The following is a 27,345-nucleotide window of genomic DNA, read 5'->3' as shown; positions in this document are numbered from 1 at the left end:
GGGAAAAGGGGAAAAGGGGAAAAGGGGAAAAGGGGAAAAGGGGAAAAGGGGAAAAGGGGAAAAGGAAAGGAAAGGGGAAAGGAAAGGGAAGGAATATTTTGGAACCACAGTTGTGTGTGTGTGTGTGTGTGTGTGTGTGTAACACTCCTAAAATCTTTCCCTCGGCAGCCACCAATCCAATCCAATCCAATCCAACCCAATCCAATCCCATGCAACCCAATCCAATGCAATCCAACCCAACCCAATCCAATCCAATCCAACCCAACCCAATCCAATCCAACCCAATGCAATCCAATCCAATGCAACCCAATCCAATCCAATCCCATGCAATGCAATCCAATGCAATCCAATCCAATCCAATGCAACCCAATCCAACCCAATCCAATGCAATCCAACCCAACCCAATGCAATCCAATCCAACCCAATCCAATCCAACCCAATCCAATCCAATCCCATACAATCCAACCCAACCCAATCCAATCCCATACAATCCAACCCAATCCAATGCAATCCAATGCAATCCAATGCAACCCAATCCAATCCAATCCAATCCCATGCAACCCAATCCAATCCAATCCAATGCAACCCAATCCAATCCAATGCAATCCAATGCAATCCAATGCAATCCAATCCAATGCAATCCAATCCAACCCAATCCAATGCAATCCAACCCAACCCAATGCAATCCAATCCAACCCAATCCAACCCAACCCAATCCAATCCAATGCAATCCAATCCAATCCCATACAATCCAACCCAACCCAATCCAATCCCATACAATCCAACCCAACCCAATCCAATCCAATGCAATCCAATGCAATGCAATCCAATGCAATCCAATCCAACCCAATGCAATCCAATCCAACCCAATGCAATCCAACCCAACCCAATCCAATCCAACCCAACCCAATCCAACGCAATGCAATCCAATCCAATCCAACCCAATCCAATCCAACCCAACCCAATCCAATCCAACCCAACGCAATCCAACCCAATGCAATGCAATGCAACCCAATGCAATGCAATGCAATCCAACCCAACCCAACCCAATCCAACCCAACCCAATCCAACCCAACCCAACGCAATCCAATCCAACCCAACCCAATCCAACCCAACCCAATCCAACCCAACCCAATCCAACCCAACCCAATCCATGAGGACCATTCTGGAGAAGGGAAGGGAGGGGAGGCCCAGGGTGGCCAGAGGAGGGAGCTGTGCTGCCTTACCGCGAGCCCAGCGCTGCAGAGGAGGCCGAGCAGCGAGGAGAAGGCGCGTTCAGCCCCGCGGCACTGCTGCTCCTGCAGGGCCCTGCAGCCGTCCCGCGCCAGCACCTTCACCTCCTCGGGCAGGGCGCTGAAATCCACCTGCAACGCGCAGCAAAGACAGTCAGTCCAACAGAAAACTGCATTTTCCTCCTTTTCTAATTGAATTCTATTTTTTTATTAAATAAGAATATTTTGGCTTTTTTTTTTCCTTCTTTCTCACATTGCACCTTCAAATTTTTTTTACGCTCAACCCAGTGCAGTTGGGTTGTTTTTCCACACAAGAGTCAGGATTGTTTTGGGGGAAGGAAGGTGTTGAAGGCATAAATTTGAATTTCTGGGATAAAAACCAGGTTATTTCTCCGAGTTTACCGTGAATTCTGGAGCATTCAAGGCTTTCAGCAGGGGTAATAGAATGGGTTTATCCCTGGCCAGCAAGGCTCCATCACCCTCCAGCCCAAGGGATTTTCCATCAGCACTGAAATCTCCCTGAAATGGTGAACAGACAGCAAGTTCAAAAAAAACCCAACATTTTCTTTTTTTATTTATTTTTTTTCATATAATTTATAATTATATAAATAATATTTATAATTATATATATTATAATATATAATATATATAATATATATAATAATATAATTTTTAATATAGAATTTATTTATAAATTTTTTTTTATTTTTTTGTTTGCTTTCAAAAGCAAGCAAAAGATTTAATTCAGAAAATAAATATTTGCTAGAATACTTCTGAGACAGCCAAGTGGAAATTCTGCAGCCTCCTGAACTGTGTCACCACAATTTCACTTTTCAAGCAGCAAACCAGGTGCATTTTTATAAAACTCCTGCATTAGATTTTCATGGAGCTGCCAATCTCTTAAAAATCTCATCTTTATTCTAAATTTCTAACTTACTTTTATTTTTATTTCTAATTTCTAATCTCATTTTTATTCTAAATTTCTCTCCAGAAAGCTGCAACTTTAGCTCAAGCACCATTTTAATTTTTCTCACACATAAAAAAACCCACGAGCACCACCCAGACTTCTGCATTTCCTCACTTTTTGTATCCACTTCTGCATTTCCTCACTTTTTGTATCCAAATGTTTTTGGAAGAGCTGAGAATTATTTCATTTTTCATTTGTGTCCAGCTCAGCTCATGCTGGAAGGTTTCACAGTCCATTATATTATTATTTGTTATTATGTCATGCTAAAATGATATTTTGTTTTCACTACTGATACTTCCTGAAAGCTGCAGGAATTTACATTATTATGTAAATAATTAAGATTTATTTTCATTTCCTGCAACTCCTGGGTTAATGCTGTCCCAACAGATGAGAACAAATAATATAATTTTAATGCTAAATGACATCCAAAGCAGATCAAAGGAGTGAAAATGTCCCTTTCAACACCAGCAAGGAATTAGCAAAACAAAGAGAAGTGTTTGATAGGAAATAAGGGGCAGAACCTGCACTTTTTCCTAAATTCAGTTTTATCCTGTGAGGTATTTAATGTGTTTCATCTGAATAAAGATTTTTGGTATCCACATCCCCCAATTAACAGGGATGAAAGAATTACTTACTGAATTAATTAATACAATAATTTAATTAATTAGTTAAGCATTGCCATTATTTCCTTCAGGCATTTATTGGTGCTTGACCAGAGAAGGAGAATTTTCCCCCCAGTGTATGAATTTTATAAAATTTGTATGAATTTTACTGCATTTCCAACAGCCAATCCACACAATTGGTTATTTCCAAATGCATCCAACACTGGAAAAAAAAAATTTAGGCAGAAATTTGGGAAGGGTTTTTTAAATTCCTGAATGATCCCAGCCAGGTTTTAAATTTTTGATTAAAAATTTAATTAAAAATTTAATTAAAAAATTAATTAAAAATTATCCCAGCCAGGTTTTACAGCAGGAGAAGAAAGAGAAACCAGAAAAGAATCAGAATAAATCAGAATAAATCAGTGTAACCACAGAATTCCTGCCTCTGATCAAAGCCACACAGAGCACAGAGAGTGAAATTTTGGAATTAACCAAGATTTTGTGCAATATTCCTAAAAATGAGAAATCATTTCCAGTTTAAGGCTGGATTCCCATTACCTGTGGCACAGCACAGAAACCTTTATCCTCCATGGCTTTAGATTCCCTCTTCAAATCCACATGGTCCCTACAACAAACAGCACAGGGGCACCAAGGGTTTCTAAAGGTGCTTCAAATCTCAATTTATTTCCAATAAATGTGGTTTTCTTAGCTCTGATCATCCCCCCCCAGCAGAGAAGCAATTTTGGAGCTGGTTCAGCTGCTTTACAGAGCATCTGTTCCACAATAAATGAAAATATCTCCCCTCCTTGAAGTGAAAGGAAAAGGAAGCCACTGATAATTCAATTTAATGACCTCTCCCGGGGCAAAATTTCAATTTTTCTACCTACACTGGTGCTCAAAAAATGATGGGAAAACAACAGGATGGTACTGAAAAATAAATATTGATTTAAAGAAATTTGGGGTTATGGTCACACTTAGATTAGGACTGGGAACAATCAGGTCTCCTAAAGAAACCTGAAATCTGCCTTGGAAAAATTCTCTTGAATGGAAACCTCCCTATTCCCATACAATAAAAATCTTGTTTTGTGGGATTTTTACCATTTTGAGCCATCCTAAACACAACAAAAATCCCCAGAGCGTGGTGGCCCCAGCACCACTGGAAATATTCAATGATTTCCTCTGATAAATTCTGTTTTAAGTGAAACAATAAATATATTGTTAATATAATATAGTAATTAATATATTATAATATAATAAATAAATATACTATATAATATATTTAATATAGAATTAAATATATTAAAATTCACTAAAAAGTAAATACAATTTTTAATATAGAATTATATAGTTAATAAATATTTAAAATATAAATATTTAATATGATAAAATCTATAGTTTTACCTGAATTCATTGAATTTTAGCCCCAAGTACAACCAATAATTAACATATTATAACATATAATAAATAAATAAATATATTATATAATACATTTAATATAGAATTAAATATATTAAAATATACTAAAAAGTAAATACAATTTTTAATATAGAATTATATATTTAATAAATATTTAAAATAGAAATATTTAATACGATAAAATCTATAGTTTTACCTGAATTCATTGAATTTTAGCCCCAGGTACAGCCAATAATTAACATATTATAAATATAGTAGTATATTATTTAGTATATTAAATATAGTAATTAAAACTAGTATATTTTAGTATATTAAAATATACTAAAAATAAATATAATTTAAATATAGAATTATACATTTAATATATATTTAAAATATAAATATTTAATATGATAAAATCTATAGTTTTACCTGAATTCATTGAATTTTAGTCCCAAGTACAACCAATAATTAACATATTATCACATATAATAAATAAATATATTATATAATACATTTAATATAGAATTAAATACATTAAAATATACTAAAAAGTAAATACAATTTTTAATATAGAATTATATATTTAATAAATATTTAAAATAGAAATATTTAATATGATAAAATCTATAGTTTTACCTGAATTAATTGTATTTTAGCCCCAAGTACAACCATTCACACTCCTGTTCTACAGGAGCATCCTTGGCCTTAAAATCAGATTTTTGACTGGAAACTGGAGCCAACAAACAACTGAAGGCCTCCAAGCAAAGTTCTTTCATCAAATAAAACCCACAAAACCAGATTTCATTTTTTCTCCTGAGCTCAGGGAGTGCCAGGGGAGTTTGAACAATTACTTGGTGCAAGGGAGACCTTGGAAAGGAGGTAGGAGTTACAATTATTGCTGTGACTTTGGATGTAACAACTGCAACAAAACTCCTGTCCCCCCTCTCTGCTCCAACAGCAAATATTCCAATTATGCCTTCATGCACTAAAACTCAGCTGGGCATGGAGGATTTTCACATTTCAAGCAGTAACTGTGGAAAAATTGTAATTTTGGGGAATTTATCCACTCTCAGGATGTAAAAAATTACCCAAAGCCATTAGCAGGGAGCAAGCAGCGAATCCCAGTTGTATTAATTTTACCTAAAATAGCTCAAAATAGGAATAAATTTAAAAATAAATAGTATTTCTTACCTCATTTTTTCATAGTCACAAGTTTTGGTTTTTGGCTTTCGTTTGTTTTGCTGACTTTGGTCTGTAAAGAGGAAAAGGATTTTAAACAAAATGAACATTACCTGAAACAAGCAAACAAAAAAATGCACTTGGAACTCACATTTGGCTCTGTAACTTGTAGATCCTAAAAACTGACAAGGTCAAAAGTAACACAACCAAAAAGTGAATTTGAATTTAGTTTTGTTCTATGGTAGATAGGAATAAAAAAATCCTAAAAGGGAAAGATTTTAAACAAATAGAAGAACCTTAAACTCCTGCAGGATTGCAGGATTTTAATCCCAAAGTTGTGATTAAATAATCCCAAAATTGTGATTATTAAAGGGGACTCCAGCCTGAAGAAATCAGTCTGTCCTATAAAAGAGTAATTGATATATATATAATATTTATAATATAGATATAAACAGTTTATATATGATATATTTTATGTAGGATATAGTATATATGCATAAAAGATATAAAACCAGTTTATATTTATATATTGTAGATATTAGAAATATATATATTTCTTTATATTTATATATTGTAGATATTAGAAATATATATATTTCTAATTCTTATATAATTATGTATTGTACATTAGAATGCATACATTGTATGTTAGGTAATGCATTATAAAATGACATTAGGCAATATTTTATATTCAAATTGTTTGGTTTTTTTTTTTTCCTTATACTATTAGTGACCAATCCGAATTTTCAAAGGGAATAACAGATCCCTATGGAAGTCCAAGTTTCTCTGGAAACAATCATGAGGATGAATTTTTTTGCTTCAAAGGCCCTGAGGTAAAGCGAAGTCCAAGCCTTGCCAATGTCAAATGGAAATAAAAAGAGGCAGACAAATAATTCAGAGTGGAAACACTGGATGCCAAGGCCAAGGAAGGATTAACCAGGTGAGACCAATTCACATTTATTTAACTCCCAAATTTCACATCAAAGACCTCACGTGGAACCCACTGGAGCACTTCAAACCCCCAGAGCTCCACAATTCCTGGGCACCACGGAAGGAGGAAATGAAAAGCACTGAACATGTGCTTTAATGCTTTGTTGTGATGACAAACCCAGGAATTCCTGCCATTAACTGCAAAAATCATCTTTTTTTGTTTTATTGGATACACCCACAGGGAAACAATGCAGCACCTGGATTGAAACTCCTGGGCACTGGGTTATTGTCCTGCTGAGCTGCCAGAAAATCAGATTTGAATACAGGAGAAGTTATTCACGTTACAGGTGAAATTTTAGCAAGGATCTGTGCTCAAAAATGCTCCTCAGAGTATTTTAAACAGAAAATACTGAAAGGCACCGAGTGTGTAAAACCCCAGATGAGCCCTGAGTGCTCTCCCTGCAGGCAGGGGAGGTGGCCATGAACATTCCTGTGCTAAATCCCACCCGGGGGCAATTAAAGCCTTGGGCCAGGAGCAATTTCTCATTAGGAGCTGCTTAATGACCTGAAACTTAAACGAGTCAGCACAAAAATCAGGAGTCACCACCGGGACTGAACACGTTCAGAATTATTTCATGGAGCACTCCTTGAGTGGATGGCGGCTGGAACTCATGGGAACCCCAGAGCTGCACTAAAAATCCCCACAAATTCCTCTAAATGGAGACCTTGGAATGATGGAAAACCAGAATTCTCCTGAAAGCCTGGGTGTTTCCAGGCTCATCACCTCCAGCACATCATCCTTTAACCATCCTGAGACTGAGATATTTCACTTTCTCTTCACTTTCTGTGTTGCTTTCCCTAAAGGAACCAATCTAACTCACAACAAAATCTTAGTGAAGAGAAGAGAAACCATCTCAGCATGGAAGGAAGAAATCAATCTGCATTATTTTGCTCCAATTTCAAAAGCCATTCAAAAATTACTGCAGCAACAATTCCCATAGAAACAACTCCTCCCCTACAACACCCAACTTTAAATGCTGCTTCCAGATGAAATAAAAAAGCTTCTAAAACAAGGTAACAAGCAAAACCAGCTGATTTACTTTACTGATTTAATTAAAATCTTAAGTCAATGTATTAATTCCACAGAAAACATCATTTACTTACCCAACAAACACTTAAAAATATTAGGAGAAGGGAAATGACTTCTCTTAGCACTTTCCATTAGGAGCGACCAAAGATATTTAATAAAAATATACAGGAGCTCAAAGAAACAGTACATGAAGACCAAAAATAGGAAGTAGCAAGAAAAATAAATCAAAAAGGCCAACGATTTTACAATAATATAATGTGGCATTAAGTTCTTTTCCATTAAAACTCCTGCAAGTTCAGTGAACAAAGGCAAAGGAGGAAAAAAAAAAAAAAAGGCTCTTCCTCCCCCACCCACAGCAGCAAACTGGGGCCAGCCAGTCACTGGGAGCCTCCTCCTCCCTCCAAATCAAATATTTTGCTCTACAGAACCAGGGGGAGGAGGAAGGGAGAACAGAAAGTGAAAATAAAGCAGAGCAAATAAAGCAGAAACATGGGATGAGCACGGGGCCGGTGAAGTGACTGCGGCCAACGCGTTCCGTGGTGCTTGGCCAAGGATTGTCAGATCTCTCCCAGAATTTCCCCTCTTCCCTCCTCAGCTCCTCCAAGAATCAGCCACCCTGCCCCTTCTGCAGCCTCTCTGTGCCTCCCCACCCTGCCAGGGAGGAGTTTCTATTTGAATGCCCAATTTCATCCTCTCTAATTTGGCGCCTGTGCTCTGGCACGCAGCAGGGAGAAGGGGAAATTTTCAGTCCCCCCTGAAGTTGGGTGATAAGAGCTCAGAGCCCAACTTGCAAAGGAGATAAAAGAATGTCAGAGAGGCACAGAGGATGCTGAGCACAGCTGGGAACAGATAATGAGGAATACAGAGGGGCTGGGGCAAAATTACCGACCCAGAAACACCAGCACACGCCCAAAGAGGAGCTCAGGGAAAGGAAACTCCAAACATTGGGGGCTCTCAGTGAGCAGAGCCCAGAGAAAGCTTCAAATGACTCAGAGAAACCTTCAAATGATTCAGAGAAACCTTCAAACGCTTCTCCAGGGCCATGAAAGAGGTGGATGCCTGGAAATGTGCTGGAATACAAACATCCCTGGGCTCCTCTGACAGAGAAATGGATGCAGGGGCTGAATTAAAGCCTTTAGAGAAATTAGGATCTATCAAGCCACTTAAAAGTAGAAAGCTAAGTTCAAATTTTAAGTCAATAGAAGTGTAAGATATAGTTTTAAGTAAGTAGAAATATATCTCAAGTGCCCTAAGAAACTAGTAGTAAAGTTTCTTAAACTTGCTACTTCACTTAGTAGTAAAGTTCTTAAGTGCCTTAAGAGATTAACTAGTAAAGGCCCTAAAGACTAGTTTAAAGCTCAGTTTAAATTTAATCCCAGACATAACAAAACCAGAGCAGAACCTTGCTTGCTTCTCTAGACAGAATTATTAATGTAAATAGATAAATCTATATGTGTAGATAAAGCTATATGTGTAAATAGATAAAACTAATTTAGATAAGAACTAAAACTATTTCCCCATCACTTTTGTACATTAGAATCGAGTTCAGATTGTGAATGGTTTAGATTTGTGGTTTTAGCTGATTGGTTGTTTTATGTATAAAAATCCCTGTACTGGTGTCATGGTTTGACAATGCACAATGCCAGTGCCCCCATGAGGATTCCCTCTCCCTGGTTCCTGCTGTGAGATGTGGCCAGGAATAAGCAAAGCAGGCTCCCACTTAGGAAAGAAAAAATTATTAACTAAACTACAAGGGAAAGGAAAAAAAAAAAAGAAACACACAAGGAAAATGAAAACTTCACAAATACATCTCCTCCTCCTCCCCACCAAATTCCCAATACAATATATCTCCCAAATCATCAACTCTTGGTCTGGCACCACCCTTCAGAATACTCAATCCTCAGTTCATCAAGAGGAGAAGGAGTCCTTCTTGTGCCAATGGTGACCTCTTCTTCTTCCTTTCCTGTCCAGCCCTCTCACCACTGAACACAGACCAGAGCTGCTTCTAGGGTTGACTTTTAAGGATGCTTCGTCCCACTCCAAAAAGGCAAAGTCTCAACTTTGGTACACCTGTCCCCCCATATTTGTCACCCCCTGGGGCCGAGGGGTACCCACACCGAACCCTCTTGGTCCTGAGGCATTGCCTCCCCCAAGAATGCAGTTCCTGTATCACAAGGAAACATGGCTCTGTCCATGGCTACACAAAAAGAGTCCAGCAAAAGCCACTCCCTCATCTCTTCCACCTGAGCTCTTCTATATTTCTCTCGTGGCCCATTTCCTCTTAACTCATCTCTATCTCTCTTCTCATTCAGCTCCAGGAGGATTAGCATTTGTAAAGTTTCCATCATCCAAGGAAAGGGTTAAAAATCTGAGGCTCTGTCTGTCCAGAACTCCCAGCCAGGCACCTTCTTTCCGCCCCCCGCTTCTCCTTCTTGGCCGGCCACTATTAAATTCCAAGGTGGCACAAGCACAGGCACAGGCTCTCTCTCTGTCTCTCCTTGGGTGGGGTGGCTGCCTGATGCCTCTCAGTGCTCCTCCACCCTTCCATCCTGCAGGGGCCTTCCCCTCCCTTCTATCCAGGGCCCGGCCTACCTCACCTGGGCCTACCTCACCCACCCCCATGGCTTCTTCCCCTGGGCCTACCTCACCCGGCCCCATGGCTTCTTCCCCTGGGCCTACCTCACCCAGCCCCATGGCTTCTTCCCCTGGGCCTACCTCACCCAGCCCCATGGCTGCCCCTGGGCCTACCTCACCCGGCCCCATGGCTTCTTCCCCTGGGCCTACCTCACCAGGCCCCATGGCTTCTTCCCCTGGGCCTACCTCACCCGGCCCCATGGCTTCTTCCCCTGGGCCTACCTCACCCGGCCCCATGGCTTCCCCTGGGCCTACCTCACCCAGCCCCATGGCTTCCCCTGGGCCTACCTCACCCATCCTCATGGCTTCCCCTGGGCCTACCTCACCCGGCCCCATGGCTTCCCCTGGGCCTACCTCACCCGGCCCCATGGCTTCCCCTGGGCCTACCTCACCCGGCCCCATGGCTTCTTCCCCTGGGCCTACCTCACCGGGCCCCATGGCTTCTTCCCCTGGGCCTACCTCACCCGGCCCCATGGCTTCTTCCCCTGGGCCTACCTCACTGGGCCCCATGGCTTCTTCCCCTGGGCCTACCTCACCCGGCCCCATGGCTTCTTCCCCTGGGCCTACCTCACCCGGCCCCATGGCTTCCCCTGGGCCTACCTCACCCGGCCCCATGGCTTCTTCCCCTGGGCTTACCTCACCCGGCCCCATGGCTTCTTCCCCTGGGCCTACCTCACTGGGCCCCATGGCTTCTTCCCCTGGGCCTACCTCACCCGGCCCCATGGCTTCCCCTGCCCTGCATGGCTTCCCCTGCCCCGCCCAGCCTGCAGCAGCCGGGCAGGGCAGCTCTGAACCTTTCCCTGACCGGAACCCAAGAGAGCCTCCCAGGGGAGAGCCCTGCTTTAACCTCGTGTTCTCAGAGGCAGATCCAATGTCCCAATGGCCACATTAGGTACCAATACTGAAATCTGAGCATCCATTGGCCCAAGCACAGCATCCCAGAAAACATATTTCCTGTCAAACCACCACAACTGGGGTGGGGACAGCCCCCACAAAAAGAAGAACAAGAGGACAACAACAAGAAGAAAGTGATGCCTCGGGTTTGAGCTTTTCTATTTTTCACATTCTGTGCTGCTTTAGTGTGTGGGTCTGGGTTCACATTCTGGGATGCTGAGCTCTGTGCACAGAGCAGGGAGACAAAACAATTCCTGCTCCAGCTGGGCACCAAGGACAAATGATCCAAATCTCAGCCCCAGAGCACAAACCCCGTGGGCTGGAGAGAGAAAAACAAGCAGGGTGGGACTGCAGGGGCTAAAGCTGGGATGGGACAATGAACTGCAAGATGCAAATGGAGCAGAACTGATCCCAGGGACAGAGCCCGTGCCCGGCCGTGCATTTTGGGGCCATTTTGGGTCATCTTGGGTGCAGCCCTGGCTGGGCTCTGGTGCTGCCCAAGGTGCATCCATGGAGGAGATGCTTTGAATCAATCCCTGCTTTATTCTTTAGCCCTGCCCAGCCTCTGCTCTGGGGCAGCCTGCACAAGGCATCAGAAGCAGAAAATGCTGTTCCTGCCTGCTCTTCCTCCCTGCTCTCTTTTTCATGTGAAATACAAAGCTGAGTTTGGTGTCAGGTACACACAGGCCATGCGTGATATGTCTGGAAACCGACCATGGGACAGTTATAAAGATGAATTCTAATAATAACTGAGGAAAGTAAAGCATGGAAGAAGGCCTTTGAACCTACCCTTTGTTTGCAATTAACCTTTATAAGTCTTAAGTTGATTTAGGAGCATTTGAATTAAAGCTTTAAGGATGTTGCTTTTTGACAGGAACTTTCTGCTTGCAGCAAAGATTTAAAGAGTTTTGCAATAATAACCTTTTGAAGTATAATTTTAGAATATTGCTTGTAGAAAGGATCTTTGAAACTATAGCTTTAGAATATATAAAAAGGAAACATGCTTATCTCAGGCCTTAACAAAACAGTGAAAAGCAGCTTGAGAAAGGAAGGTGAACATCAACTCAAGGATTTAGCACTAAGAGCAAGGGAAGCTGGACATCACTGTTATGAGATTTATAGGCCTTGCAATTAAAAGGTGGACCCACATCTGGAGAGCTGGACTCCCCCAGATGGGAGACTCCTTTTGGGATACATCCTGAGAAAAAGTAAATCACAATAGTGTATAGAATTGTGACCTAAAAATTTGGAATAGAAACTGCTGAGAAAGCTGATGAGTACCCCTATAAATACCTGTAAGCCTCAACTATCAGTGTGCAGTTGGAGGGAAAACTTCCCCCACTGTACCCAGCACTGCATGGCTCATACTTTACCAAATCAATTAATAAATTGATTGCTGCTTGAATATTGGCCTAGTCAAGCTTCTCATTTATAACATTCATCATCATCATCAAGAAGAAGAAAGAGTAAAGGTGTGGGGTTGCTGCTGCTGCTGCTGCTTTGGCCTGGGACTCTGTGGGAGCTTTTACTTCTGCCTCTGCCTGGGACTCCATGCCAGAAAGCTTTAGCACAGACTTTACACTTGGTTTGAAAAGCCAGGTGTCTGCTAAGGAAGGCAGGAGCTTCCCCTAAAATGGAGAATGTAAACCTCCTCTTTCCAAATTATTACAATTTTGAAATTAAGGGGCTCTCAGGTAGAGATGTGGGAGCAGGAATAACAGTTCTCTACTGGGGAAGAAAATAAAAATAAAATTTAAAATGCAGTAATACAAAACAGCACTAAGAGTTCAAACCTGATACCCTTTCAGTCAAAGATTAAACAGTAGCTGCAGTTTTCTTAGAGTGACAGATGGAGCTCTGTTAAAGCACTGATCTTGTAGAAAAGTGAAGTTTTCTTCTGAAGATCTAGTAGTGCTGGGAATCCAGTAGAGAAAAAAGCTGCTCTTCTATTTAGAATTGAGTAAGAAAAGGCTGACTGTGGTGTTCTAAATCCCTGATTATATTTAAATAAAAATCCTTTGTTCCTCCCTCTGGGCAGAGCATCTCACAATAAGATGATTTATCAGTTGTACAGTGATGCCCAACAGCCTATTAACAAAAGACACCTTCCTAAAAAGAGGGTTAGTTGTAGAAAAGCTAAAGAAAAGTGCTCAATTAACAGAAAACAAGTGCCTTACCTTCAACAAATAGCAACGGAATACACTCTGCCAGCTGCATCTCCTAACTGCAGAACTCCTAACAACTCACTTAGAACTCTCTGCCTTCAGGACTCATGCAAAAACAACTTTACTACAACCAGCAGCTGCTCCTGTCTCTCTGAAGACCCAAGGCCCACAGCAAAGTGGACAGAAAGGAACTCCAGGAAAGTGGAGTTGAGTTCTCTGGGTGTGTTCAGCACCGAGGATGAGAATGGCTGAATTTTACTGCTTCAGGTTGGGTTGGAAAGTGTGGGTTTGGCATCACCTCCTGCAGCTCAAGGCCATTCCCTGGCTCCTGTCCCTCCATCCCTTGTCCCCAGTCCCTCTCAGCTCTCCTGGAGCCCCTTTAGGCCCTGGAAAGGCATTTAAGGTCTCCCTGGAGCCTTCTTCTCTCCAGGCTAAAAAATAACCATTAGAAAAGTATTGCTTGAACAAACAATACACTGCAGTATCAGTTATAACCACTTCCATTGGTAATAGATTGATTAAAATCCCTTGCTGTAATCATTATCTCCACTATCTGAAATCCAGGATCTATAATAGATTGATTAAAATCCCTTTTCTCTAATCATTATCTCCACCATCTGAAATCCAGGATCTATAATAGATTGATTAAAATCCCTTGCTGTAATCATTATCTCCACCATCTGAAATCCAGGATTTATAATAGATTGATTAAAACCCCTTGCTCTAATCATTATCTCCACCATCATCTGAAATCCAGGATTTATAACAGATTGATTAAAATCCCTTTTCTCTAATCATTATCTCCATCATCATCTGAAATCCAGGATTTATAATAGATTGAATAAAAATGCCTTTTCTCTAATCATTATCTCCACCATCTGAAATCCAGGATCTATAATAGATTGATTAAAATCCCTTTTCTCTAATCATTATCTCCACCATCTGAAATCCAGGATCTATAATAGATTGATTAAAATTCCTGTCTCTAATCATTATCTCCACCATCTGAAATCCAGGATTTATAATAGATTGATTAAAATCCCTTTTCTCCAATCATTATCTCCACCATCTGAAATCCAGGATTTATAATAGATTGATTAAAATCCCTTGCTGTAATCATTATCTCCATCATCTGAAATCCAGGATTTATAATACATTGATTAAAATCCCTTTTCTCTAATCATTATCTCCATCATCATCTGAAATCCAGGATTTATAATAGATTGATTAAAACCCCTTTTCTCTAATCATTATCTCCACCATCTGAAATCCAGGATTTCAGATTTTACTTCTATTTTATTTCTATTTTACTGTTGGAATGCTGGGGGACACAAGACAGATTATGGATTTTGGAGCTGGTTAACATCAGAGATTTGATAATGGGATGCCTTGGCAAAAGCAAAGGGAACTTTGAAAATTAGACCTGGACTGCAAGAAGATTCAATCAGACAGGTTTACTGGAAAAAGAAAATCTCATTAAACTCTGCAAGCAAGAGATGTTGTTATATGCATAAATTTGTGTGTGTGATTGTAACCTGATCATTGTAGCACACATTGCTGGTCTCCCTAAAATTGAATATAAGTGTTTGTATCCCACAATAAAATCAGATCCTGATCACCAGCAGGCTCCTCATCTCTCTCCATCACCAACATTTTACCTGTACCCATATTTATTGGTTTATTGGTTAAAAACTCCTTAAAAGGTCTTGTGACCTGAGGCATGCAGTGAAGATGTGAGCTGAACTCACCCTTCCTGCCTGTGCAGAAAATAAGAAAAATAAACCACATCATCAAAAACAATTCAGAGGTCCCATCTGAATTCATTCAAAAATTCCTCACAACTCACAACCCCTTCCATTGTGTAATAAATTGATTAAAATCCCTTTCTCTAATCGTTATCTCCATCATCTGAAATCCAGGATTTACTTTAGCTGGATCAAACCTTGGGTTTGCCATCCTTAATCCTGAGGGACAAACTCCCAGGAAGGATCAGTCCCACCCCTACAAACCCCTGGGCACAAAGCAGAGCTCAGGTCTGTCACTAAACCTGGCTCCAGTCACACCCAGACTCCTCCTGGAGAAGGCATTTGGGAACCCAGGAGTTCCTCACCCTCCAGGGGACAATTCCTGCCCAAAATCCCATCAAATCCTGCTCTGGAGCCGTTCCCTGGGTGCTGTCCCCCCATCCCCAGAGCCCCTTTAGGGACTCTGGGCTCTCCCAAAACCTTTCCAGGCTCAACAATCCCAACTCTCCCAGCCTGTCTTCAGAAAAGAATCAAATTTTCATTTCTGCCTCCATTACCACCTGACATCTGTCCAACAAAAACATCTTGGGATTTCCTGTGCAACCTTCCCCACGTTTTCCACCTCCCAAGAAATCCTTTAATCCTGCAAGCTGTTGACAAAGCTCTCAAGATCAGGATCCTCCTCCTGCTCATTCAAAAATAATATTTCCTAACCCACTTTCAGTGCTTTCCTAAAATCCCATTTTTGTGCTTTAAAATTATTGAAATATTCCAGGAATGGGGCACCAAAAGCTTCAGACAAGTGAGAGCAGGTGGTAAAAGCCCCCAGGAAAAATGAGGGAAGGATTTCCCTTTGAAGCTCACAACTGCCTGAGCTTCACTTGCAGTGCAGAAAAGGAGCTCTGGCACTGGGGGAGCTTTGGGGAGTGGGAGTTCTCTCTAAAAAATGATTTATTCATTAAAAAAAACCCCAAACATGAACAAGAAACCACACAACTCTGCAAGTCTGCAGCTAAAAATCCACTCTGCTGAGTATTTTGTGGCCTCTTCCCTCTTTACCTGCAGAATTAGTTTTTGATGGAGCATTTGTTAACCACAAATGAATTGTAAATATTGAAATACAGAATTCCTGTTTAATTTAAACCCTGGCTTAGGAGGAGGGAAAGCATTTCCAGCCTGTGGCTCAGACTTTACTCTTTAATTCCAGTTTCAGTTCTGAATTCAGTCAAGGAGATCCAAATCGCAAAAGCATCGAGACAGAAACAGAGAAGTGTCAAAGGAAGAAGTCAAAGTTGATTTGCTTATTGTTGTGGAAATGCCAGGAAATTAACTTCTGGTCATTAATTATGGCACAGAAGAGGAAGAAGTGGCTCAGACTTGATAAAAAGCAAAAAAAGCAAAAAAAAAACCCACTCACTTGGAGGCTGCTCCAGCGTGGAACCTTTGCCTTCTGCTCTCTGGGGCTCAGTCACCTGCTGGCAAAAATATCAGATTACAAAACCCAAATCCATCTCCCTGACTGCATTTCAGCAAAGCCAAAAGCCCCAAAGCCCTCAGCAAGTACAGCAATGACAATGTGCTGCATTACCTTCCTCATCAAGGGGCACAGAAAGATCATCTCATTAGCAAAGGCCTTTTCTGATGGTTTTCCTCCCAAGTTTGCCTCAATCTCTGTTATCTACAAATCTGGCACAGAAACATCGCCCTGAGGAAGCCAAACTCCCAGAGATTTGCAGCAGACAATAAAAGCAAAGCCCTGAGCCCATCTGGGGCTTTCCCCAGCCTGTTTTTCTCTGCCCAAATCTCCATTTCCTGCCCTCCTGCTCTGGTTTCGTTTTCCCAGGGCCACGTCACGGCCCAGGGCCCTCCCCCTGCCCGGACAGACAAACAGCTCTGCCTCAAAATCCCGATTGTCCACCAGCATCTGCTGCATTCTGCAGCTTCTTCAGTGTGCAACTCATGGGCTACATTATAATATGTAAATGTTACATAAATATAGATTCTTATACATTTATAGTATATGTCTATATAGATGACATACTTATATATTCATATTTATATATTCATATTTAATAGATAATAAATTTAAATGCAATATATTTCTAATCTATAATAATTATAGATTAGAAATTATAATTATTATAATAAATTATATAAGTAATATTATAATTATAATAATACTATTATAACACTACTATACTATAATTATACTATTATAATAAATTATATAAGTAATATAATTTATTATAATAGCTTAATGAATATATAAATATATATTTATATATATATATCATACATGATAATATATATTATAATATAAATGAATAGACTATAATATTTTTATAAATATAAATAAAATATATTCATAAATTCATTAATATTTAATATATTATAATAACTATATTATAAAATAAACATTAAAATATAATTGACTATTATATTTTAATATTATATGAATATAGCATAATATTATTATATTATATTCGTATAAAATATTATATGAATATAATATATATTCATATAATGGATCTATAATATTATATGTATTTTATAATACAATATATTTATAAATGTAAATATAATATATTTATAGTATATTATATTTTAGTATTATATGAATATAGTATAATGTTATTATATTATATTATATTCGTATAAAATAGTATATGAATATAATATATATTCATATAACGTATCTATAATATTATATGTATTTTATAATACAATATATTTATAAATGTAAATATAATATATTTATAGTATATTATATTTAAATATATATATTGTATTTATAATACATTATATATATTATAAATATATCTTATAGCATATAAATTGCAATTGATTATCTTACCATAACGACAGCCAAGACAACAAAAATGCCACAAATATCTCTTTAAATTAATAATGACTTATTACTGATTTTAAATTGAAAAACTTCAAAATAAAATCTAAAAATATAAAAGTAAAAAAAAAACAAACATGACAACTCTTCCTCCAAACAACCAACTGAAAAATCCCAATTTCTGTGGTTGCTTTGGAAGGAAATATCCCAGGAAAATGCACAATTGCTGAAAGAATTGCACAGCTGCAGGCACAGCATTGCAGCTGGAATTCCTGCCATTCCAGCTGGAATTCCTGATATTCTAGATGGAATTCCTGCAGTTCCAGATGCAATTCCTGCAATCCTGGATCGAATTCCTGCATTTCCAGGTGCAATTCCTGCAATTGGAATTCCTGCAATCCCAGATGCAATTCCTGCCGTTCCAGGTGCAATTCCTGATATTCTAGATGGAATTCCTGCAGTTCCAGGTGGAATTCCTGCAATCCCAGGTGAAATTCCTGCAGGAATTCCTGCAGTGCCAGGTGGAATTCCTGCAATTGGAATTCCTGCAGTTCCAGGTGCAATTCCTGCAATCCTGGATCGAATTCCTGCATTTCCAGGTGCAATTCCTGAAGCTCCAGGTGGAATTCCAGAATTTCCAGAGGGAATTCCTGCAGTTCCAGCTGGAATTCCTGAAATTCCAGATGGAATTCCTGCAGTTCCAGCTGGAATTCCTGTAGGAATTCCTGCAATCCCAGGTGCAATTCCTGCAATCCCAGGTGCAATTCCTGCAGGAATTCCTGCAGTGCCAGGTGGAATCCCTGCAATTGGAATTCCTGCAATTCCAGGTGGAATTCCTGTAGGAATTCCTGCAATCCTGGATCGAATTCCTGCAGTTCCACGTGGAATTCCTGTAGGAATTCCTGCAGTTCCAGGTGGAATTCCTGCATTTCCAGGTGGAATTTCTCCAGTTCCAGCTGGAATTCCTGCAGTTGGAATTCCTGCAGCTCCAGGCCGAATTCCTGCAATTCCAGGTGGAACTATTTTTTTTAATAATAATTCCAGGTGGAATTATTTTTTTTCCTGCACTTCCAGGTGAAATTCCTGCAATTCCAAGTGGAATTCCTGAAGCTCCAGGTGCAATTCCTGCAATTGGAATTCCTGCAGTTCCAGGTGCAATTCCTGTAGGAATTCCTGCAGTTCCAGGTGGAATTTCTGAAGCTCCAGGTGGAATTTCTCCAGTTCCAGCTGGAATTCCTGAAATTCCAGGTAGAATTCCTGCAGTTCCAGGTGGAATTCCTGCAGTTGGAATTCCTGCAGCTCCAGGCTGAATTCCTGCAATTCCAGGTGGAACTATTTTTTTTTAACAATAATTCCAGGTGGAATTATTTTTTTTCCTGCACTCCCAGGAATTCCTGCAATCCCAGGTGCAATTCCTGCAATCCTGGATCAAATTCCTGCAGTTCCAGCTGGAATTCCTGAAACTCCAGGTGCAATTCCTGCAATTGGAATTCCTGCAGTTCCAGCTGGAATTCCTGCAGTTCCAACTGGAATTCCTGATATTCTAGATGGAATTCCTGCAGTTCCAGGTGCAATTCCTGAAATTCCAGATGGAATTCCTGCAGTTCCAGCTGGAATTCCTGTAGGAATTCCTGCAATCCCAGGTGCAATTCCTGCAGGAATTCCTGCAGTGCCAGGTGGAACTCCTGCAATTGGAATTCCTGCAATTTCAGGTGGAATTCCTGTAGGAATTCCTGCAATCCTGGATCGAATTCCTGCAGTTCCACGTGGAATTCCTGTAGGAATTCCTGCAGTTCCAGGTGGAATTCCTGTAGGAATTCCTGCAGTTCCAGGTGGAATTCCTGTAGGAATTCCTGCAGTTCCAGGTGGAATTCCTGCAACTGGAATTCCTGCAGTTGGAATTCCTGCAGCTCCAGGCCGAATTCCTGCAATTCCAGGTGGAACTATTTTTTTTTAATAATAATTCCAGGTAGAATTATTTTTTTCCTGCACTTCCAGGTGCAATTCCTGCAATCCCAGGTGCAATTCCTGCAGTTCCAGGTGGAATTCCTGCATTTCCAAGTGGAATTCCTGAAGCTCCAGAGGGAATTCCTGCAATTGGAATTCCTGCAGTTCCAGGTGGAATTCCTGTAGGAATTCCTGCAGTTCCAGGTGGAATTCCTGCAATTCCAGGAGGAATTCCTGCATTTCCAGGTGCAATTCCTGCAATTCCAGGAGGAATTCCTGAATTTCCAGCTGTACCTTGTCTGTCTCCTGGTTTTCAGCCCCCTGGGGCTCTTTGGGCTCATCCTGGCTCCTCTTCCTCTCCTTTTCTGCCCCTTTCTGCTCCTGGGAAGTTCCTGGAGCAGATTTTGAGGAAGTGCAGTCCCTGATGTGGAAAAACAGAGAATTCCTGGGTTTTTCTCCATGTTTTAGACAAATATACCATGAAAAAATCAGATTAATAAAAATTAATCTCACCCCTCTTGGAGGAGTGTAATCCCATAAATATATAATATATATTCATTTATATAGAATATAAAATAATAATTTATATCTATTGAGTGTAATCCCATAAATATATAATATATATTCATTTATATAGAATATAAAATAATAATTTATATCTATTATAAATATAAAAACCTAAAGGATTTAATCAGGCTTTTTTTACAGCTCCAAACTTGTGCAAAGATGCAGCAACAGCAAAAAAAATCCACAAATAAAAACATTTCATAAAATAATAAAATAAAAAAATGATGTTAAAAACCACCTCGATTTTCTACAAAAATTGGAACTGAATGATTAAATTTATCTATTTAGAAGTTAAATAATTAATAATGGGAATTAATTGTTGAAAATGCCCTGGCCCCACACTGCTTTGGATGCTGAAGTTTATAGAGTTCATAGAAATCCTCAGCACTTCTGACCAATTTATTAATTCTGGTTTTATTTCCTGATGGACAACAAAATGTATGCAGTATCTGCATGATGTAGCACTTAACCATAATTTTAAAAAAAATCTATTTTAAAATCTATTAAAAATCTATTAAAAATCAGTTAGAAATCAATGAATTAAATCGATGAATTAAATCAACAAGAAACCAATTTTAAATGAACCAAAAAAAAGCCAATTTTTTTAAAGAATCAATTAAAAATCAGTTAAAAATCAATGAATTAAATCAAGGAAAAATCAATGAAAAAATAAACTAAAAATCAACGGAAAAATCAACGAAAAAATCAATTAAAAATCAATTTAAAACAAACAAAAAAAACCTGTCAATAAAAATCAATGAAAAATCAACCAAAAAATCAATGAAAAATCAATTTCACATGAAGCAAAAAACATTGTCAAATTTTTAAAGAATCAACAAAAAATCAATGAAATTCAAGGAAAAATCAACCAAAAAAATCAATGAAAAACCAATTTAAAATGAACCAAAAAATATTGCCAATTTTTTAAAAGGTCAATGCAAAATGAATAAAAAAACCAGTGAAAAAGGAACAAAAAATGAACAGAATAAATGAAAAATCAATGAAAAATCAATTTAGAATGAATGAAAAAAAATCACTAATTTTTAAAAAATCAACGAAAAATCAACCGAAAAATCAATGAAAAATCAACCCAAAATCAACCCAAAATCTACCCAAAACCTACCAAAAATCTACCAAAAATCAACGAAAAATCTACCAAAAATCAACGAAAAATCAACCGAAAATCAACCAAAAATCAACGAAAAATCAACCGAAAATCAACCAAAAATCAACCAAAAATCAACCAAAAATTCAACCAAAAATCAACCAAAAATCAACCAAAAAATCAACGAAAATCAACCAAAAGTCAACCAAAATTCAACCAAAAAATCAACCGAAAATCCACCGAAAAATCCACCGAAAAATCAACTGAAAATCAACCAAAAAATCAACCAAAAAATCAACCAAAAAATCAACCAAAAAATCGCCAAAAAAATCTACCAAAAATCAACCAAAAATCAACCCAAAATTCAACAAAAAATCGACGAAAAATCAACGAAAAATCAACCAAAATTCAACCAAAAAATCAACCAAAAAATCAACCGAAAATCCACCGAAAAATCAACCAAAATTCAACCAAAATTCAACCGAAAATCAACCGAAAAATCAACCAAAATTCAACCAAAAATCAACCAAAAAATCATCCAAAAAATCAACCAAAAATCCACCGAAAAATCAACTGAAAATCAACCAAAAAATCAACCAAAAAATCAACCGAAAATCGACCAAAAATTTACCAAAAAATATACCAAAAATCTACCAAAATTCTACCAAAAAATCAGCCACAAATCAATCACCCGAAAATCAACCGAAAATCAACCGAAAAATCAACCGAAAAATCAACCGAAAAATCAACCGAAAAATCTACCAAAAAATCTACCAAAAATCAATCAAAAATCAACCAAAAATCAACCAAAAATCTACCAAAAAAATCAACCAAAAATCAACCAAAAAATCAACCGAAAATCAACCGAAAAATCAACCGAAAATCAACCGGAAAATCAACCGAAAAATCTACCAAAAAAATCAACCAAAAAAATCAACTGAAAATCAACCGAAAAATCCACCGAAAAATCAACTGAAAATCAACCAAAAAATCAACCAAAAAATCAACCAAAAATCAACCAAAAAATCAACCAAAAAATCACCCAAAAAATCAACCAAAAACCCAACCAAAAACCCAAGCAAAAAATCAACCAAAAATCAACTGAAAAATCAACCAAAAATCAATCAACCAAAAATCAACCAAAAAAATCAGCGAAAAATCAACAGAAAAATCAACAAAAAAATCTACCAAAAATCTACCAAAAATCAATGAAAAATCTACCAAAAATCTACCAAAAATCAACAAAAAAATCAACCAAAAAATCAACAAAAAAATCAGCAAAAAAATCAATCAACCAAAAATCCACCAAAAAATCAACGCAAAATTAACCCAAAAATCAACCCAAAAATCAATGCGAAATCAACCCAAAAATCAACCAAAAAATCAACCCAAAAATCAACCACAACCCAACCCAAATTCCCCCCAAACCAACCCCTTACTTTTTCTCTTGCAGAGGCCTCCTCGCCCTCAGTTTGTGCTCCGTCCCTACAATAACCCAGAGAAGGAGGAATTAAAACCAAGCCCCAGCTCCCTGAGCACAACCCCAGCTGTGCCATCCCAGGGTTACCCCAGCTCTCCTGGCAGCTGTGCCTCAGTTTCTCCTTCTGCTGGACGAGCTCCTTGATCCCCTCGGCGCTGTTCTGGCACAGCTCCTGCGCCTTCTCGTTGGCCACCAGGGCCAGCTCAGCCTTGCCCAGCAGGGCCAGGGCTTTGCAGTAGTGGTAGTGACCCTAGGATGAAAGAAAAAAGAAGAAAAAATTCAATTAAATCAGGATTTTATGGTTTTAGCCACACCAAGGAGAGGAGGATTTAATAGGAAATCTTGCTGCAGTAGCAGCAAAAAAAGTGAATTTTGTGTAATCCAGAGAGTGAGCTGCTGTCAGCTGATGGAAAATCAGATTTGGACTGGAACAGGGATAAGTCATTGGAAAAAAGGAAATTTGGGTGGTTTGTTTTTTGCTTTCTCTGCTTTGGAAAAGAGCAAATTTGCTTTTTCTTCTCTAATCTCAGCCACTTTGCAATGTTGTAAGTATCTGTTGTTTACTCTCCTTCAGGCCAGGAATATTGGCAAATACCTGTTGGCCATTAACCAGGAGTTTTCTATGTATCTAAAGGCATTTTTTAAAGTATTCTGATAACTCCCAGCATAATAAACATTTTGTTCTGTCCTGACACATGCCAAGCACCTCAAAATAACATTTTAAACCTAAAACCCAAGCAAAATGCACTTGGCAGAATCCTCAGCCCACAAAGCTCTGTGTCCACTCATGAAAAATCAGCTCTGGGTTCTCCTCTTGCTCTAAAATGCCAAAATAAAATAAAATAAAATACAATTTTGGAATGTGCAAGAAACCAACCTTTGGCCAGTCAGGCTTGAGAACTATGGCTCTTTTTCCATCCAGGACAGCTCTCCTGAGAGAAAGGGAGGGGAAACAAGAGGAATTTGTTATTTATAGCTTTATACGTTATATATATATAAAATAATAATTTTATATATATATATATATATATATATATATATATATATATATATATATATATATATATTAAAAAATTATATATATAATTATATATATAATTATATATTCTGATATATATTATACACTATATAAATATATAATATATAAAACATACAATATATAAAACAAATCTATATAATACATAGTATATGTATATAAAATATAATATGTATATATATATAAGATATATATATGTAAGATATACATACGTATATATCTTATATATTATACATATCTTATATATTTATATTTTTATATATATATTTTCTATAAATAAATAAATAAATAAATATACACATATATATTTAAAAATCTCCAGGCTGGTGTAAAAATAAATAAAATAAATACAAAAATAACATAAATACAAAAAAAAAAAAAAAAAAAAAAAAAAAAAAAAAAAAAAAAACACACACCAAAAAACAAAAACCCCCCAAAATAATAAAAATACAAAAAATACAAAAAACCCCACCATAAATACAAATCTAATATATGAGAATATAAAAATTAAAAATGGAATTAAATAAATAAATAAAAAAATTAATTAATTAATTAATTAATTTAATGAATAAATAAAATAAAATAAAAAGGGAACAGCAGCTCATATGGAAATTATGAAATGGTTTGGGGTTTTTTTCCAAACTATGGAATGATTTGGGTTTTTTTCCCAAACTATGGAATGGTTTGGGGTTTTTTCCCAAACGCTGGAAATGGTTTGGGGGTTTTTTTCCCAAACTATGGAAAGGTTTGGGGTTTTTTCCAAACTATGGAAAGGTTTGGGGTTTTTTTCCCAAACTAGGGAATGGTTTGGGGTTTTTTTCCAAACTATGGAATGGTTTGGGGTTTTTTCCCAAACTATGGAATGGTTTCGGGTTTTTTCCCAAACTATGAAATGGTTTGGGTTTTTTTTTCCAAACTATGAAATGGTTTGGGGTTTTTTTCCCAAACTATGGAATGATTTGGGGTTTTTTTTTTCCAAACTATAGAATGGTTTGGGTTTTTTTTTCCCAAACTATGGAATGGTTTGGGGTTTTTTCCCAAACTCTGGAATGGTTTGGGGTTTTTTTCCAAACTATGGAATGGTTTGGGGTTTTTTCCCAAATGATGGAATGGTTTGGGGTTTTTTTTTTCCAAACTATGGAATGGTTTGGGTTTTTTTCCCAAACTATGAAATGGTTTGGGGTTTTTTTCCAAACTATGGAATGGTTTGGGGTTTTTTTCCAAACTATGGAATGGTTTGGGGTTTTTTTTCCCAAACTAGGGAATGGTTTGGGGTTTTTTTCCCAAACTAGGGAATGGTTTGGGGTTTTTTCCCAAACTAGGGAATGGTTTGGGGTTTTTTCCCAAACTATGGAATGGTTTGGGATTTTTTCAAACTATGGAATGGTTTGGGATTTTTTCAAACTATGGAATGGTTTGGGTTTTTTTCAAACTATGGAATGGTTTGGGGTTTTTTTCCAAACTATGGAATGGTTTGGGGTTTTTCCAAACTATGGAATGGTTGGGGTTTTTCCCAAACTATGGAATGGTTTGGGTTTTTTTTTTCCAAACTATGGAATGGTTTGGGGTTTTTTTCCCAAACTATGGAATGGTTGGGGTTTTTTTTCCCAAACTATGGAATGATTTGGGTTTTTTCCCAAACTATGAAATGGTTTGGGGTTTTTTTCCCAAACTATGGAATGGTTTGGGTTTTTTTCCCAAACTATGGAATGGTTTGGGGTTTTTTCCCAAACTATGGAATGGTTTGGGGTTTTTTCCCAAACTATGGAATGGTTTGGGGTTTTTTCCAAACTATGGAATGATTTGAGGTTTTTTCCCAAACTATGGAATGGTTTGGGGTTTTTTCCCAAACTATGAAAAGGTTTGGGGTTTTTACAAACTATGGAATGGTTTGGGTTTTTTTCCAAAACAATGGAAATGGTTTAGGGTGGCAAAGGGCCTCCAATCCCCCCAGTTCCACCCCAAACTGAGCGGGGCCACCTTGCACCACCCCCAGGCTGCTCCAAGAGCAAACCCACCCTGGCCATGAACCCTTCCAGGGATCCATATCCACCCCCAACTGCAGCCACACAACCAGAAACAACGTTTAGGGCTTTAGAAAATGCAATTTATTCCCAATCCATTCCCTTTTTGCAAGCAGCTCAGGCCAGGGGTCACTCACCCGTACTGCCTGGTGAGAATGAAGCACAGAGCTCGGTTCCCATACAGCAGGTGGTTGGTAGGGCTGGCAAAAATAACATTATCAAGGGTTAATAATGGTTACTGCTACTGGAATCACTGGGGAGAAGGGAGAAAATGGGATTTTCACCAGATCTGCCTGCAAAAAACCCCACACAGAAAACCCCGTGGGTTTATTTGTTCATTAGAATTGGGGGATCATTCCTAAGGTTTGGGGCCATCAATGCAACTTCCAATTAGTTAATAATGGTTATTCCTATTGAAATCCCTAAGGAGAAGGAAAAAAAATTGAATTTTCATCAGATTTGCCTGAAAAATTCCACATAGAAAACCCTATGTGTTTATATGGGAATGTTCATTGTAATTGTGGGATCATTTGCAAGTTTTGGGGCCATCAATGCAACTCCCAATCAATTCAAATTATTCTCAGCCAACTCAGAGTTAATAATAGCTATTGCTATTGAAAACTCTAAGGAGAAGGAAAAAAATGGGATTTTCACCAGATTTGCTTGCAAAGGAGAAGAAAAAATTGAATTTTCACCAGATTTGCCTGCAAAAACTCCACACAGAAAACCCCATTGGTCTGCATGGCAATGTTCATTAGAATTGTGGGATCATTTGTAAGTTTTGGGGCCATCAATGCAACTTCCTATTAATTCAAATTATTCTCAGCCTGCTCAGAGTTAATCATGGCTATTCCTACTGAAAACCTTAAGGAGAAGGAAAAAAATGGGATTTTCACCAGATTTGCCTGAAAAAAACTCCACATAGAAATATGTGTTTATATGGCAATGTTCATCAGAATTGTGGGATCATTTGCAAGTTTTGGGGCCATCGATGCAACTTCCAATCAATTCAAATTATTCTGAGCCAGTTCAGAGTTAATCATGGCTATTCCTATTGAAAACCTTAAGGAGAAGGAAAACATTTGAATTTTCACCAGATTTGCTTGCAAAGAAGAAGAAAAAATTGAATTTTCATCAGATTTCCCTGCAAAAACTCCACACAGAAATATGGCTTTATATGGGAATGTTCATTGTAATTGTGGGATCATTTGTAAGTTTTGGGGCCATCAATGCAACTTTCAATTAATTCAAATTATTCTCAGCCAACTCAGAGTTAATCATGGCTATTCCTATTGAAAACCTAAAGGAGAAGGAAAACATTTGAATTTTCACCAGATTTGCTTGCAAAGAAGAAGAAAAAATTGAATTTTCACCAGATTTGCCTGCAAAACCTCCACACAGAAACTCCCATGGATTTATATGGGAATGTTCATTGTAATTGTGGGATCATTTGCAATTTTGGGACTACTAAGGCAACTTCCAATTAATTCAAATTATTCTCAGCC

The 27,345-nt window shown here is 38.1% G+C and overlaps 1 protein-coding gene across 7 annotated transcripts in view; it reads right to left on the bottom strand.

The window, feature by feature from the left end:
• Nucleotides 1–27,345, bottom strand: part of TTC3 (tetratricopeptide repeat domain 3) — an 84,680-nt gene that overhangs the window by 35,480 nt on the left and 21,855 nt on the right. For 4 of the 7 annotated variants that reach the window (XM_077193175.1, XM_054628425.2, XM_077193185.1 and 1 more), the window contains exons 10-19: nucleotides 25,978–26,040; nucleotides 23,658–23,712; nucleotides 22,868–23,030; nucleotides 22,740–22,785; nucleotides 19,923–20,049; nucleotides 16,254–16,311; nucleotides 5,391–5,451; nucleotides 3,360–3,426; nucleotides 1,635–1,751; nucleotides 1,227–1,364 (exon numbers count right to left, since the gene is read on the bottom strand). In XM_077193175.1, the coding sequence (XP_077049290.1) occupies nucleotides 1,227–1,364; nucleotides 1,635–1,751; nucleotides 3,360–3,426; nucleotides 5,391–5,451; nucleotides 16,254–16,311; nucleotides 19,923–20,049; nucleotides 22,740–22,785; nucleotides 22,868–23,030; nucleotides 23,658–23,712; nucleotides 25,978–26,040 (895 nt within the window). Of the gene's footprint in view, nucleotides 1–1,226; nucleotides 1,365–1,634; nucleotides 1,752–3,359; nucleotides 3,427–5,390; nucleotides 5,452–16,253; nucleotides 16,312–16,424; nucleotides 16,662–19,922; nucleotides 20,050–22,739; nucleotides 22,786–22,867; nucleotides 23,031–23,657; nucleotides 23,713–25,977; nucleotides 26,041–27,345 lie in introns of those variants that run through there. The other 3 variants (XM_054628424.2, XM_054628429.2, XM_054628430.2) reach the window with 3 other exon arrangements.

The sequence above is a fragment of the Agelaius phoeniceus genome, chromosome 2 (assembly GCF_051311805.1).
Source record: "Agelaius phoeniceus isolate bAgePho1 chromosome 2, bAgePho1.hap1, whole genome shotgun sequence".
NCBI classification, from domain to species: domain Eukaryota; kingdom Metazoa; phylum Chordata; class Aves; order Passeriformes; family Icteridae; genus Agelaius; species Agelaius phoeniceus.
The sequence above is the reverse complement of the archived record's forward strand: the minus strand, read 5'-3'. Positions and strand labels throughout refer to the sequence as shown.